Consider the following 17,880-nt stretch of genomic DNA (forward strand, 5'->3'; position numbering starts at 1 on the left):
AATGACATTACCAGACAACTGATCACTAAATTATTCAAATAGAATCACTTGCAGTTAATAACAACTCCTTGTATAAAACACAGTGAACTAAACGAATACAACAACATACAAAGACCTACACACACAAACCATCTGGGAAAGATTAACATACTCACACCATAAACCCACCCTAAACTCTCTATGACAATCTACCCACACCATAAACCCTCAATGACAATCTACCCACACCCTAAACCCACCATAAACTCTCTATGACAATCTACCCACACCCTAAACTCTCTATAACAATCTACCCACACCCTAAACCCACCATAAACTCTCTATGACAATCTACTCACACCCTAAACCCACCATAAACTCTCTATGACAATCTACCCACACCCTAAACTCTCTATAACAATCTACCCACACCCTAAACCCACCATAAACCCTCCATGACAATCTACCCACACCATAAACTCTCTATGACAATCTACCCATACCATTAACCCTCCATGACAATCTACCCACACCATAAACCCTCCATGACAATCTACCCACACCATAAACCCTCCATGACAATCTACCCACACCCTAAACCCACCATAAACTCTCCATGACAATCTACCCACACCATAAACCCTCCATAAACTCTCTATGACAATCTACCCACACCCTAAACCCACCATAAACTCTCTATGACAATCTACCCACACCCTAAACCCACCATAAACTCTCTATGACAATCTACCCATACCATTAACCCTCCATGACAATCTACCCACACCATAAACCCTCCATGACAATCTACCCACACCATAAACCCTCCATGACAATCTACCCACACCCTAAACCCACCATAAACTCTCTATGACAATCTACCCACACCATAAACCCTCCATAAACTCTCTACGACAATCTACCTACACCCTAAACCCACCATAAACTCTCTATGACAATCTACCCACACCCTAAACCCACCATAAACTCTCTATGACAATCTACCCACACCCTAAACCCACCATAAACTCTCTATGACAATCTACCCATACCATTAACCCTCCATGACAATCTACCCACACCATAAACCCTCCATGACAATCTACCCACACCCTAAACCCACCATAAACTCTCTATGACAATCTACCCACACCATAAACCCTCCATGACAATCTACCCACACCATAAACCCTCCATGACAATCTACCCACACCATAAACCCTCCATGACAATCTACCCACACCATAAACCCTCCATGACAATCTACCCACACCATAAACCCTCCATGACAATCTACCCACACCATAACCCTCCATGACAATCTACCCACACCATAAACCCTCCATGACAATCTACCCACACCATAAACCCTCCATGACAATCTACTCACACCATAAACCCTCCATGACAATCTACCCATACCATAAACTCTCTATGACAATCTACCCACACCATAAACCCTCCATGACAATCTACTCACACCATAACCCTCCATGACAATCTACCCACACCATAAACCCTCCATGACAATCTACCCACACCATAAACCCTCCATGACAATCTACCCACACCATAAACCCTCCATGACAATCTACCCACACCATAAACCCTCCATGACAATCTACCCACACCATAAACCCTCCATGACAATCTACCCACACCATAAACCCTCCATGACAATCTACCCAAACCATAAACTCTCTATAACAATCTACCCACACCATAAACCCTCCATGACAATCTACCCACACCATAAACTCTCTATAACAATCTACCCACACCGTAAACCCTCCATGACAATCTACCCACACCATAAACTCTCTATGACAATCTACCCACACCATAAACCCTCCATGACAATCTACTCACACCATAAACCCTCCATGATAATCTACCCACACCATAAACCCTCCATGACAATCTACCCACACCATAAACCCTCCATGACAATCTACTCACACCATAACCCTCCATGACAATCTACCCACACCATAAACCCTCCATGACAATCTACCCACACCATAAACCCTCCATGACAATCTACCCACACCATAAACCCTCCATGACAATCTACCCACACCATAAACCCTCCATGACAATCTACCCACACCATAAACCCTCCATGACAATCTACCCAAACCATAAACTCTCTATAACAATCTACCCACACCATAAACCCTCCATGACAATCTACCCAAACCATAAACTCTCTATAACAATCTACCCACACCGTAAACCCTCCATGACAATCTACCCACACCATAAACTCTCTATGACAATCTACCCACACCATAAACCCTCCATGACAATCTACCCACACCATAAACTCACCATGACAATCTACACACACCATAAACCCTCCATGACAATCTACCCACACCATAAACCCTCTATGACAATCTACCCATACCATAAACCCTCCATGATAATCTACACACACCATAAACCCTCCATGACAATCTACCCACACCATAAACCCTCTATGACAATCTACCCATACCATAAACTCACCATGACAATCTACACACACCATAAACTCACCATGACAATCTACACACACCATAAACCCTCCATGACAATCTACCCACACCATAAACCCTCCATGATAATCTACACACACCATAAACCCTCCATGACAATCTACCCACACCATAAACTCACCATGACAATCTACACACACCATAAACCCTCTATAACAATCTACCCACACCATAAACCCTCCATGACAATCTACACACACCATAAACCCTCCATGACAATCTACACACACCATAAACCCTCCATGACAATCTACCCACACCATAAACTCTCCATGACAATCTACCCACACCATAAACTCACAATGACAATCTACCCACACCATAAACTCACCATGACAATCTACCCACACCATAAACCCTCCATGACAATCTACACACACCATAAACCCTCCATGACAATCTACACACACCATAAACCCTCCATGACAATCTACACACACCATAAACCCTCCATGACAATCTACACACACCATAAACCCTCCATGACAATCTACACACACCATAAACTCACCATGACAATCTACACACACCATAAACTCACCATGACAATCTACTCACACCATAAACCCTCCATGACAATCTACCCATACCATAAACTCTCTATGACAATCTACCCACACCATAAACCCTCCATGACAATCTACCCACACCATAAACTCTCTATGACAATCTACCCACACCATAAACCCTCCATGACAATCTACCCACACCATAAACTCTCTATGACAATCTACTCACACCATAAACCCTCCATGACAATCTACCCACACCATAAACTCTCTATGACAATCTACCCACACCATAAACCCTCCATGATAATCTACCCACACCATAAACCCTCCATGACAATCTACCCACACCATAAACCCTCCATGACAATCTACACACACCATAAACCCTCCATGACAATCTACTCACACCATAAACCCTCCATGACAATCTACCCATACCATAAACTCTCCATGACAATCTACCCACACCATAACCCTCCATGACAATCTACCCACACCATAAACTCTCCATGACAATCTACCCACACCATAAACCCTCTATGACAATTGACCTATGTTCATGCTGGTATTTCTGAGACCTAGGGTGATACTTGCACACATCAACAGCAGTGTGAGGTTACTGCTGATCTTCCCACATCATTGCTTGATGCTCTCTGAAGAGATACCTCTCCCTATCTTCGCTGACTTAATCACTTTTAGATGTGGGCATCTGTCTACACTAGAGTGTTTGTGCATCTGTAGCATTCATCACTGTCTTGGGGAGGGGTATTTCTTGTATTGAAGTGTGTAGGTGGTGGAGATGGTGGTGGTGGCAGGGGGTGTGTGTCACTAGACAGTGTTGTCGTGTGTAGGTGGTGGTGGTGGTGGTGGCAGGGGGTGTGTGTCACTAGACAGTGTTGTAGTGTGTAGGTGGTGGCGATGGTGGGGGTGGCAGGGGGTGTGTGTCACTAGACAGTGTTGTAGTGTGTAGGTGGTGGTGGTGGCAGGGGGTGTGTGTCACTAGACAGTGTTGTAGTGTGTAGGTGGTGGCGATGGTGGTGGTGGTGGCAGGGGGTGTGTGTCACTAGACAGTCTTGTAGTGTGTAGGTGGTGGAGATGGTGGTGGTGGCAGGGGGTGTGTGTCACTAGACAGTGTTGTAGTGTGAAGGTGGTGGAGATGGTGGTGGTGGCAGGGGGTGTGTGTCACTAGACAGTGTTGTAGTGTGTAGGTGGTGGAGATGGTGGTGGTGGCAGGGGGTGTGTGTCACTAGACAGTGTTGTAGTGTGTAGGTGGTGGCGATGGTGGTGGTGGCAGGGGGTGTGTGTCACTAGACAGTGTTGTAGTGTGTAGGTGGTGGAGATGGTGGTGGTGGTGGCAGGGGGTGTGTGTCACTAGACAGTGTTGTAGTGTGTAGGTGGTGGAGATGGTGGTGGTGGCAGGGGGTGTGTGTCACTAGACAGTGTTGTAGTTAGTAGGTGGTGGAGATGGTGGTGGTGGCAGGGGGTGTGTGTCACTAGACAGTGTTGTAGTGTGTAGGTGGTGGCGATGGTGGTGGTGGCAGGGGGTGTGTGTCACTAGACAGTGTTGTAGTGTGTAGGTGGTGGCGATGGTGGGGGTGGCAGGGGGTGTGTGTCACTAGACAGTGTTGTAGTGTGTAGGTGGTGGCGATGGTGGGGGTGGCAGGGGGTGTGTGTCACTAGACAGTGTTGTAGTGTGTAGGTGGTGGCGATGGTGGTGGTGGCAGGGGGTGTGTGTCACTAGACAGTGTTGTAGTGTGTAGGTGGTGGCGATGGTGGGGGTGGCAGGGGGTGTGTGTCACTAGACAGTGTTGTAGTGTGTAGGTGGTGGCGATGGTGGGGGTGGCAGGGGGTGTGTGTCACTAGACAGTGTTGTAGTGTGTAGGTGGTGGCGATGGTGGTGGTGGCAGGGGGTGTGTGTCACTAGACAGTGTTGTAGTGTGTAGGTGGTGGCGATGGTGGGGGTGGCAGGGGGTGTGTGTCACTAGACAGTGTTGTAGTGTGTAGGTGGTGGCGATGGTGGGGGTGGCAGGGGGTGTGTGTCACTAGACAGTGTTGTAGTGTGTAGGTGGTGGCGATGGTGGTGGTGGCAGGGGGTGTGTGTCACTAGACAGTGTTGTAGTGTGTAGGTGGTGGAGATGGTGGTGGTGGTGGCAGGGGGTGTGTGTCACTAGACAGTGTTGTAGTGTGTAGGTGGTGGAGATGGTGGTGGTGGCAGGGGGTGTGTGTCACTAGACAGTGTTGTAGTGTGTAGGTGGTGGAGATGGTGGTGGTGGCAGGGGGTGTGTGTCACTAGACAGTGTTGTAGTGTGTAGGTGGTGGCGATGGTGGTGGTGGCAGGGGGTGTGTGTCACTAGACAGTGTTGTAGTGTGTAGGTGGTGGCGATGGTGGGGGTGGCAGGGGGTGTGTGTCACTAGACAGTGTTGTAGTGTGTAGGTGGTGGCGATGGTGGGGGTGGCAGGGGGTGTGTGTCACTAGACAGTGTTGTAGTGTGTAGGTGGTGGAGATGGTGGTGGTGGCAGGGGGTGTGTGTCACTAGACAGTGTTGTAGTGTGTAGGTGGTGGAGATGGTGGTGGTGGCAGGGGGTGTGTGTCACTAGACAGTGTTGTAGTGTGTAGGTGGTGGCGATGGTGGTGGTGGCAGGGGGTGTGTGTCACTAGACAGTGTTGTAGTGTGTAGGTGGTGGAGATGGTGGTGGTGGTGGCAGGGGGTGTGTGTCACTAGACAGTGTTGTAGTGTGTAGGTGGTGGAGATGGTGGTGGTGGTGGCAGGGGGTGTGTGTCACTAGACAGTGTTGTAGTGTGTAGGTGGTGGCGATGGTGGGGGTGGCAGGGGGTGTGTGTCACTAGACAGTGTTGTAGTGTGTAGGTGGTGGCGATGGTGGTGGTGGCAGGGGGTGTGTGTCACTAGACAGTGTTGTAGTGTGTAGGTGGTGGAGATGGTGGTGGTGGTGGCAGGGGGTGTGTGTCACTAGACAGTGTTGTAGTGTGTAGGTGGTGGAGATGGTGGTGGTGGCAGGGGGTGTGTGTCACTAGACAGTGTTGTAGTGTGTAGGTGGTGGAGATGGTGGTGGTGGCAGGGGGTGTGTGTCACTAGACAGTGTTGTAGTGTGTAGGTGGTGGCGATGGTGGTGGTGGCAGGGGGTGTGTGTCACTAGACAGTGTTGTAGTGTGTAGGTGGTGGCGATGGTGGGGGTGGCAGGGGGTGTGTGTCACTAGACAGTGTTGTAGTGTGTAGGTGGTGGCGATGGTGGGGGTGGCAGGGGGTGTGTGTCACTAGACAGTGTTGTAGTGTGTAGGTGGTGGAGATGGTGGTGGTGGCAGGGGGTGTGTGTCACTAGACAGTGTTGTAGTGTGTAGGTGGTGGAGATGGTGGTGGTGGCAGGGGGTGTGTGTCACTAGACAGTGTTGTAGTGTGTAGGTGGTGGCGATGGTGGTGGTGGCAGGGGGTGTGTGTCACTAGACAGTGTTGTAGTGTGTAGGTGGTGGAGATGGTGGTGGTGGTGGCAGGGGGTGTGTGTCACTAGACAGTGTTGTAGTGTGTAGGTGGTGGAGATGGTGGTGGTGGTGGCAGGGGGTGTGTGTCACTAGACAGTGTTGTCGTGTGTAGAACATTGCCTGGGGGAGGGGTATTTCTTGTATTGAAGTGTGTAGGTGGTGGTGGTGGTGGTGGTGGTGGTGTGTGTCACTAGACAGTGTTGTCGTGTGTAGAACATTGCCTGGGGGAGGGGTATGTCTTGTATTGAAGTGTGTAGGTGGTGGTGGTGGTGTCACTAGACAGTGTTGTCGTGTGTAGAACATTGCCTTGGGGAGGGGTATTTCTTGTATTGAAGTGTGTAGGTGGTGGTGGTGGTGGTGGTGGTGGTGTCACTAGACAGTGTTGTAGTGTGTAGAACATTGCCTGGGGGAGGGGTATTTCTTGTATTGAAGTGTGTAGGTGTGTGTGTGTGTGTGTGTCACTAGACAGTGTTGTAGTGTGTAGAACATTGCCTGGGGGAGGGGGAACCAACAATATATTGGTGTCTGATCCCAGACTACGTAGGTGTCTGATCCCAGACTTGTCATCATGATGCTGGTGTGATTTCAGAGGTTTTCAGGAATCCTATTTTAACACGAGTCTTTGACCCTTGGTGATTTCCTTAGATGTAGATAAAGAGACAGTGGAAGGATATTGTGACATATTCCTGTTGGGTCAGAGACTTGCTCATACTGTTCTCTTGAAGTTGGACAACTTACATTTATGAAAACCAGATATCACCATCCCCCGCCATAGGCACATTAGAACTGGGTTTGTTCATTTATATATCATGGATGTTTATGATATCTACATAAAAAAGAGTCCTATAAAGCCTCAAGAAGAGACAGGCACTCGGGTCACATTATGTCATCAGAAAAAAATGATTAAATGTGAAATTAAAACACACAAAAGGCTCCTTCTCTGGAAAAATCATTTTCAAACTCAGTCTTGATACAAGCTCATCTACAAGCTTGCTAAGTTTCTGGCATGTAACTTGAGTAGTTTCTGAGAAAACTTGTCCCCATTGAAGACACTATGCAGTGAGTAAAATAACATACATCAAAGCCGTAACTGTGTGAAAAAATAATTTACAGCACCAATTTTCTAACTCAGTCTTCACAAGTATCTCTTAGATGAACACACCAACTTTCAATCATATAACTTCAGTAGTTTCTGAGAAAACTTGTGCCCATCTCACCTATCCACCTACCCAATCTCACCTACCCAATCTCACCTACCGAAATGCCTACCCAATCTCACCTACCCAATCTCACCTACACATCTCACCTACCAAACTGCCTACCCAATGTCACCTACCCAATCTCACCTACACATCTCACCTACCCAATCTCACCTACCCATCTCACCTACCCAATGTCACCTACCCAATCTCACCTACACATCTCACCTACCCAATCTCACCTACACAATCTCACCTACCCAACTGCCTACCCAATCTCACCTACCCAACTGCCTACCCAATCTCACCTACACAATCTCACCTACCCAATCTCACCTACACATCTCACCTACCCAATCTCACCTACCCAACTGCCTACCCAATCTCACCTACCCAATCTCACCTGCCCAATCTCACCTACCCAATCTCACCTACACATCTCACCTACACAATCTCACCTACACAATTTCACCTACCCAATCTCACCTACACAATCTCACCTACACAATCTCACCTACCCAACTGCCTACCCAATCTCAACTACACATCTCACCTACACAATCTCACCTACACATCTCACCTACACAATCTCACCTACACAATCTCATCTACCCAACTGCCTACCCAATCTCACCTACACATCTCACCTACACAATCTCACCTACACAATCTCACCTACCCAACTGCCTACACAATCTCACCTACACATCTCACCTACACAATCTCACCTACACATCTCACCTACACAATCTCACCTACACAATCTCACCTACACAATCTCACCTACCCAACTGCCTACCCAATCTCACCTACACATCTCACCTACACAATCTCACTTACACAATCTCACCTACACATCTCACCTACACAATCTCACCTACCCAACTGCCTACACAATCTCACCTACACATCTCACCTACACAATCTCACCTACACATCTCACCTACACAATCTCACCTACACAATCTCACCTACCCAACTGCCTACCTACTTCCCAATTTCATACAAACAGCTGGCATTGCCAAACTTTTAAGGGTGTGCGGTATTACCTGTACACCGGTACATTGTGGTGCAAATCTTCAGTAATACGTACTGCGATATGTTTGTAAATGAAGCAATATATTGGGGCAAATATAGATAAGTATATTTATGTGTTCCTAATTGCTATGGAGATGGAAAATAGTATCTTTCTAAGACAACTTGCCTCTGACGATCTTTTTATCAATTCAGATTTATTTCTTGTTTTGTTTCTATTCTTTAATCTCTTTATTGTACATTCATTCGAAAGGACAAATAGTGAGGGACACTGACAGATGGTATCTGACATTAATAAAGGGTATAACGCTGATTAACTCATGAATGAATGAGTGAGTGAGTTGGGTTTAACGCCGCTTTTAACATTATTCTCAGGTTAGAGTATGGCAATATATTGCAATACATATCGCAATACAGGTTAGAGTATGGCAATATATTACAATACATATCGCAATACAGGTTAGAGTATGGCAATATATTACAATATAAAATCCGGGACAATACATGGCCCTACCAACTTTCCCCCAGGTGCTGAAGCTCACCTTCATATGTTCGCCAGCTGGAGCAGTCTCGCTTGTACGTCTCCACCTCCGTCTGGTTCAGCCACCCCGGGAAGGGCGGCGGCTTCAGCGTCACACACAGACGCTCCACGGGGTGGAGCTGAGGGCGACATGAGGCGGAGCTGGTGCCGGGGCCACACACCCCTCCCGCTACATCCCCCATGTCGACACGGCGCCGTCGCTACCCAGATCTAGGGGACATCCACCACCTGAAGATGAGGAAGAACTGTCAGAGAACTCGCGATCGAGGTCAAACACTGAGTGAGTGGGTGGGTTGGTGGGTGGGTGAGTGAGTGGGTTGGTAAGTGAGTGAGTTGGTGAGTGAGTGGGTTGGTGAGAGAGTGAGTGAGTGAGTGAGTGATAGAGTGAGTGAGTGAGAGTGATAGAGTGGGTGAGTGAGTGAGTGAGTGAGAGTGATAGAGTGAGTGAATGAGTGATAGAGTAAATGAGTGATAGAGTGAGTGTGGGAGTAAGTGAGTGTGCAAGTGAGTGAGTGATTGAGTGATTTGTTGGATCATTTCACTTAATAATTCACTGAAAAATATCAGCAAAGCACCAATATTTCCACACAACAAAATTATCCTTAACAAGTTACAATGGAGCAATTGGTACACCCCTTCATTTTAACATCAGAGTTTTCAAACCAATCCTGGATTCATGATAACATTCGTTGTAAATGTGACATTCATGTTAAACCGAGAGCACATGAAGCTATCTGTTGTCGACATTAATGTAAGCCGTATCACCTAACACTTTATTGTTGACATTTATTACTCACAATTCTACTGATTCAGTGTTAGAAAAAAAGATTTACCAGTAATTTTCAATGTCACTATGATAATAAAATACACACCCCAAGACCAAGCACAACCATCTTTAATACATTCATCTATAAAATCAATAGCTGAGAATTCATGAGAGTTTAGGTCCTTTCTTCCTTCACCCCCTGCTTCGACCAACCCTCCCTCACAGTCTACACCACCCCCTGCTTCCACCAACCCTCCCTCACAGTCTACACCACCCCCTGCTTCCACCAACCCTCCCTCACAGTCTACACCACCCCCTGCTTCCACCAACCCTCCCTCACAGTCTACACCACCCCCTGCTTCCACCAACCCTCCCTCAGTCTACACCACCCCCTGCTTCCACCAACCCTCCCTCACAGTCTACACCACCCCCTGCTTCCACCAACCCTCCCTCCCAGTCTACACCACCCACGCTACACCAATGTTGTGGTCACACAGATTACAACGCTCAGATGCAAACCCAACACACTGCCAGGAGTTTTTGTGTTGGAGTGTTCCTAAATCCCTTCCTCACAGTCTACACCACGCCCGCTACACCACTGCCAGGAGTTTGTGTGTTGATGTGTTCCTACACTAAACTGGTTCCACTGTTGGTATGCGACGCAATCTTAGTGTTTTTAGTCACCCGCCGACAGCCCAACTGTCAGCTGTACCTGTGTACCATCCGGGCTTTATTAATTATGAATGACAAAAAAACAAGGAGACATGCAACCACCTTGAGTCTGCTTAAGGAACTGGCAACATGCATAGACTTGCACAAGTCTCTTAGGCAATGATTATTTGTTTAAATAATACTTTCTAGATTATATAAATAATAAGAACAAGTGGTCCCCACAACAGACTTGTGTCCTTGTACTGTCCACTTATCTAGACTTGCCCACTGTAAGGGTAGAAATACTATACGCCCAGGGACTTATCATTCAATACAGCCTTGGAGCAAGGCTAGAATAGGCAGCCGGCAGTGGTTAATGCTGGACATGGCAGCCCTAACCCCTGCTGTGAGCCGACAGATGGGAGCAGCCAGTGTTGGGGTGGGTGGGCGGTGGGGGGGAGAGAGACAAGCTGGCCGGCTATCTTTGTCTTCTTCATGGTATTTTTATCTTTAGTGGATAGGCTATCAAACACACCTGTCACACAAATATTTCTATGTGAAATTAGCAAATTTTGCCGGAATTTATTTAGTGTCATATTTGTTACTATACATAATTAAAATATCTCTATACATGTATATAATATATATCATATCCCAGTCAAGTTACCAATAAAATTGTTCTCAACCCCTCCTAGAACCAATAATGTTATACAATTGTGAAGTTTTGGGTGTAAGTTTGGCAATGTTAAAACATTGAAACACTTCTCCAGAGAGACTACAGCTTCAGTTTTGGTAAATCATTACTAGGAGTAGGCAAGAAAACAGAGACCTGGGGCTGTCTGGCAGAACGTGGTATACAATCCTACATAGATAACTCAACAAATGTCAGTCTTAAACATACTTTGGAAGCAAATATCAATATTTCAAGTCAAAATGTTGCCTTGGTTAATAAATTCTATAAAATACAACAAACTTTTGAAACTGTGAAACTTGCGGTGTCGTAGAAGACGAGCAACACTATGCAATGTCCTGAATAAAATATAGTCAAGAAAGAGAATGACTTCTACAAATAATGCTCAATCATAAACAAGAATTTGGTACACTGCCCATAAAAGAACAATTCTTGATAATTTTTACCATCAGTCATCCAGAAACAATTGCTAAGATCTTATTTTCAATTTCAAATACATCCCTTGTATTTCCAACATTACCCTAGTTTTGATCAACCCTCACATCATGTCCTCATATCATACTATTATACTTGCTTCAAAAGGAAATTGTTTTATCATATCTCATGTATATGCAGAATGTACCTGTTTGCTTTGTACTTCCTGTCCATATATTTGTAGTTTGTAGAATATTGCCACTGTTTCTGATGGAATGGTAGGCAATAAATATCTTATCTTATCTCAGTGCATAATGACACCAAGAAAGTATGAGAATACTTGAATATTAAGAAGAGAAGGCATGCTTTCACGCTTATTTCTACAAACCTCCTTCAAATCATACCATGTTTTATTATGGAAAGCACAAATCGAAAAAATATGTACAGAAAATAAATCTGCACTGCTGCTTAATAGCCATGCCCTTCTTCTGAACAAACAAATGGAACATCTTCACAGACGGGAGTCCCCGATGAAATCCATGTGTGGTGAAGGAATCACTGCAACGTGCACGTCTTTACCCCCCACACCAAGGGGCGCCACCATAACCACAGCCTGCCAACAACACAGCCAGGGACACAGCTACAGGAAGAATGACACTGTTGTCCCACTGACCAGACCTGACACTCCCCACCAACTCAACTCCACTGCCACAATCTGGGTGGTAGACAGAGAGCTCTTCTCCCAGCCTGTCCCACATAGAGAGCTTTTCTCCCAGCCTCTCCAAGACAGAGCTCTTCTCAGTCTTTCCTGGATAGAGAGCTCTTCTCACAGCCTGTCCCAGATAAAGAGCTCTTCTCACAGACTTGCGAGAGAGAGAGAGAGAGCTCTTGCCCCAGCCTGTCCAAGGCAGAGAGCTCTTCTCACACCAGATAGAGAGCTCTTCTCCCAGCCTGTTCACGACAGAGCTCTTCTCCCAGCCTGTCCCAGACAGAGAGCTCTTCTCACAGTCTCTCCCAGACAGAGCTCATCTCACAGCCTGTTCAAGATACTGTCAGCTTGGGATGAGAGGAGAGGGGAATGTAAGGAGAGACACTGTCAGCTTGGGATGAGAGAGGAGAGGGGAATGTAAGGAGAGACACTGTCAGCTTGGGATGAGAGAGGAGAGGGGTAATATAAGGAGAGACACTGTCAGCTTGGGATGAGAGGAGAGAGGAGAAATATAAGGAGAGACACTGTCAGCTTGGGATGAGAGAGGAGAGGGGGAATATAAGGATAGACACTGTCAGCTTGGGATGAGAGAGGAGAGGGGAATATAAGGAGAGACACTGTCAGCTTGGGATGAGAGAGGAGAGGGGAATATAGGGAGAGACACTGTCAGCTTGGGATGAGAGAGGAGAGGGGAATGTAAGGAGAGACACTGTCAGCTTGGGATGAGAGAGGAGAGGGGTAATATAAGGAGAGACACTGTCAGCTTGGGATGAGAGGAGAGGAGAAATATAAGGAGAGACACTGTCAGCTTGGGATGAGAGAAGAGAGGAGAAATATAAGGAGAGACACTGTCAGCTTGGGATGAGAGAGGAGAGGGGAATATAAGGAGAGACACTGTCAGCTTGGGATGAGAGAGGAGAGGGGAATATAAGGAGAGACACTGTCAGCTTGGGATGAGAGAGGAGAGGAGAAATATAAGGAGAGACACTGTCAGCTTGGGATGAGAGGAGAGAGGAGAAATATAAGGAGAGACACTGTCAGCTTGGGATGAGAGAGGAGACGGGAATATAAGGAGAGACACTGTCAGCTTGGGATGAGAGAGGAGAGGAGAAATATAAGGAGAGACACTGTCAGCTTGGGATGAGGGAGGAGACAGGAAATATAAGGAGAGACACTGTCAGCTTGGGATGAGAGAGGAGAGGGGAATATAAGGAGAGACACTGTCAGCTTGGGATGAGAGAGGAGAGGACAAATATAAGGAGAGACACTGTCAGCTTGGGATGAGAGAGGAGACGGGAATATAAGGAGAGACACTGTCAGCTTGGGATGAGAGAGGAGAGGAGAAATATAAGGAGAGACACTGTCAGCTTGGGATGAGAGAGGAGACAGGAAATATAAGGAGAGACACTGTCAGCTTGGGATGAGAGAGGAGACGGGAATATAAGGAGAGACACTGTCAGCTTGGGATGAGAGAGGAGAGGAGAAATATAAGGAGAGACATTGTCAGCTTGGGATGAGAGAGGAGACAGGAAATATAAGGAGAGACACTGTCAGCTTGGGATGAGAGAGGAGACGGGAATATAAGGAGAGACACTGTCAGCTTGGGATGAGAGAGGAGAGGAGAAATATAAGGAGAGACATTGTCAGCTTGGGATGAGAGAGGAGACAGGAAATATAAGGAGAGGCACTGTCAGCTTGGGATGAGAGAGGAGAGGAGAAAGATGAGAGAGTATGGGGGGTATTTGGGAACACAAGGAGAGTATCAGTCTGAGGGCGGCGGCATCCACAGCATACCGCTCCATGTGATGGATGAGATTCACTGTCAATAAACCGCAATTCCCTGCGGAAACTCTTTTCATAGAAGACATAAAAAGAAGCTGTTTATTTCTTTTTTTCCTGTAGTTGGAATTGGCCAAATTACTGTGATAATATCGGAACACGCAGTTATCTTCTTGTAGCAAAAGAAAGATTTGCTTCTGTTGCAGCAGAAACCAGCAGCAAGTGCCGCTCCTGCTTCTGGGAGCTGGTGAAGGAGACCTGACACTGTACTGCACTTGTAAAACAGTATCCACAGGAAATCAATGGTTTGACAAAATTGATATTTTGAAAGTTATCTGTACAGATTTTAATTCTGGCTACACAAGCTTCACATAGCTCACACAGACATCTCAGCCCTCATCAGTGTCAACCTTATAAGTCAAAAAAATATATACAACATTAAAATATCAGTGATATAGTTGGACTAGCATCTTAAAGTAATTACAGTTTCGTGATTCAAAACATACATATGTCATGGCTACAGGGTAATTAGACTTCAGAATTAACTGTTCCTTCAGACAATGAGTTGTCTCAAATCAGTCGCTACAACAGGGTCATACGTATACTGTCATGTAGACTAGTAGGAGTAAATAACTTTGATGAAATGTCACAACTTCCTTTGTCAAAGCCTGTGTCACTAGAACGCCAGCCACAGGGATCCCAGATCAATCTGTTCCCTGAATCCGACAGTGAGATCTCATCACATCCACTTTGAAGGAATTCAAATGAATCACAGTTTTGTTCCCAAATAAATTTGGAAGTTCGTCTTCCTGAGTAGCATACTCCATCTTTGTTTCTTCTGCATCTGTGATTCTCATTAAACCCACATAGGCATGTTTTACTTGATAAAACAGATTTGGTTACAAAATAATCTCCCCTCATGATGGAGTTGTGCCATTATTGATTCCATTTGAATTATTTTTTACTTAGTTTTATCTTAAATCCTGCTTTTGCTCAACATAGACTACAACTTTTTGACAGTTTCATTTCACCTAACTGTTCTTATATGATAAACATTTTTAAATTCCAGCTGTTTCAAAGGGAGCGAGTTTAACAAATCTAATCAACATGATTAAGTAAGTCTGTGAAGGAATAAAATACAAAATTTACAGATCACATCAAGTACTCTGTACAAGAATATACGATGCAATTCTGATAACATTTTTGTCTTAAACAAGAGTACTGTTCCCCGACCTATGGGACCGGCCTGGGCGGACAGAGAGCCACTTCAGCAGCAACCTTTGTCTACCCTGTGTCTCATACCGACCGTTTGTTTTCCTTTCTTAATAAAACTCCCTACATGCATTGTTCATTGTATTTATCTAAACACAGCAATGACTTATTGGGTTCATCTGATGAATCTTTGTACAAATACATATCATAAAATAAACATTTGTCTAATTTTACAACCTCACAAAGTTGATAAAGTCAAAACCATGTTGACATGTCCTGGGGGACCTCGCTGCAATGCAAGGCAGGTCAACACTGGGGTGTGGGGTACAGAAAGAGGGGTATCATTGTGTCCTGGGGGACCTCACTGCAATGCAAGGCAGGGCAACACTGGGGTGTGGGGTACAGAAAGAGGGGTTTGATTGTGTCCTGGGGGACCTCGCTTCAATGCAAGGCAGGGCAACACTGGGGTGTGGGGTACAGAAAGAGGGGTTTGATTGTGTCCTGGGGGACCTCGCTGCAATGCAAGGCAGGGCAACACTGGGGTGTGGGGTACAGAAAGAGGGGTTTGATTGTGTCCTGGGGACACAATGTACCACAGACCAGGGAAGAATGCTCACAGAGAAGCTCAAGTAGATGTTCCAGACTTTTGTTGAGACCATGAGCCTCCGTGTGCTGACAGACCATGAGTCACCGCGTGCTGACGGACCATGAGTCTCCGCGTGCTGACAGACCATGAGTCACCGTGTGCTGACAGACCATGAGTCTCCGTGTGCTGACAGACCATGAGTCTCCGTGTGCTGACAGACCATGAGTCTCCGTGTGCTGACGGACCATGAGTCACGGCGTACTGACAGACCATGAGTCTCCAAGTGCTGACAGACCATGAGTCACCGTGTGCTATCAGACCATGAGTCACCACGTGCTGACAGACCATGAGTCTCCGTGTGCTGACGGACCATGAGTCACCACGTGCTGACGGACCATGAGTCACCGTGTGCTGACAGACCATGAGTCACCACGTGCTGACAGACCATGAGTCTCCGTGTGCTGACGGACCATGAGTCTCCGTGTGCTGACAGACCATGAGTCTCCGTGTGCTGATGGACCGTGAGTCTCCGCGTGTTGACAGACCATGAGTCTCTGTGTGCTGACGGACCATGAGTCTCCGTGTGCTGACAGACCATGAGTCTCCGTGTGCTGACGGACCATGAGTCTCCGTGTGCTGACAGACCATGAGTCTCCGTGTGCTGACAGACCAAGTTAGCGGATCCTGCACGGTCGAGTGTTTCCGATTGACGAAGCCAGTCACAGGTAAGGGCAGCAAGAAAATACTGGACATTAATCAATTTTGTTCCCTTTCATACTGGTCTGTTTATTACCAGTCATCATGCTGCTGACAAGTCACGAAGCCTGGGCGGACGTTCTTCCATATTGAGATAAAGTGCCTAGACAACAAGATCAGTAAAATTACCAATATTGGTTACCATGACGTCAAAATCAAATGATATCACTAATGGCTCTGCTACTGAAGCTGTTAGCAGTACTTTTTACACTTAGACACTGCTTATTACTGTCTACAAACTGCAAAAGTTGGAAGATTGATGTTGGATGATAAATAAAATCTCACCCTCGTGTCTTTTGATATCAAATATATCCATATTCGTTGATAAAAGTGGAAAAAATCCTCAGCAAGCCTAGGTGTCTTTCCACTTTTATCAACTCTTGTTGTTATATTTGATATCAGAAGACACGAGGCTGAGATTCTCTACATACGACACTATTTGAAGGTCAATTTATCAAACAAAGAAAATCAGGAAAAAAGCTATGTCCTAATCAGTATACATTCATTCTGCATCTTGGCATAATCATAACATTACAGAGTGTGCCTGAGAGAGTTCTTCATCAGCAACACTGTCACACAATCCTCTTCTGTTAACACCCATCTCACTTCCCCTATCTAGGGGTCACGGGTCGCCAGGCCCAGGCGTCTGAGATGCCGCGATTCGTTGTGCAGAGTTGCATCCCTTGGGCATGCCAGAAACCTATGATTGTGGGTTCGAATCAAAGTGGTAAACATCTAAGACCTGCATCACTTCGTGCTTTCCTCCCTGATTAAGCTGACAAAATATAACTGGAATGCTGTTAAAAGCTGGGTTAAACCCAACTCACTCACTCACTCACTCACTGAGTTCCCCTATCTATGACCTGTCTGCAATCTCTTATCCCCATTCGGTCCATCATCTGCCTATTGAGTGTTAATTAAATACAATAATTCTTTCCGTGCAACTAATGAGAGAGTTACTGTGTGTGAGTGTGAGGATGACACCCGCCTCCCAGCAGCCTCATCGCCCTGTGA

General features: G+C 46.2%; 1 protein-coding gene across 8 annotated transcripts in view; it reads right to left on the reverse strand.

Moving 5' to 3' along the window:
* LOC124125386 overlaps window positions 1-17,880 on the reverse strand; it is an 85,769-nt gene that overhangs the window by 44,673 nt on the left and 23,216 nt on the right. For 7 of the 8 annotated variants that reach the window (XR_007219228.1, XR_007219227.1, XR_007219225.1 and 4 more), the window contains exon 2: window positions 9,304-9,530. Coding sequence is in view for 4 of the 8 variants with exons in the window: in XM_048388492.1 (XP_048244449.1) it covers window positions 9,304-9,484 (181 nt within the window). In the remaining 4 variants the exon portion in view is untranslated. Of the gene's footprint in view, window positions 1-9,303; window positions 9,531-10,174; window positions 10,370-17,880 lie in introns of those variants that run through there. The other variant, XM_048388493.1, reaches the window with a different exon arrangement.

The sequence above is a fragment of the Haliotis rufescens genome, unplaced genomic scaffold (genome assembly GCF_023055435.1).
Source record: "Haliotis rufescens isolate VD_foot unplaced genomic scaffold, xgHalRufe1.0.p SCAF_72, whole genome shotgun sequence".
Lineage (NCBI taxonomy): Eukaryota > Metazoa > Mollusca > Gastropoda > Lepetellida > Haliotidae > Haliotis > Haliotis rufescens.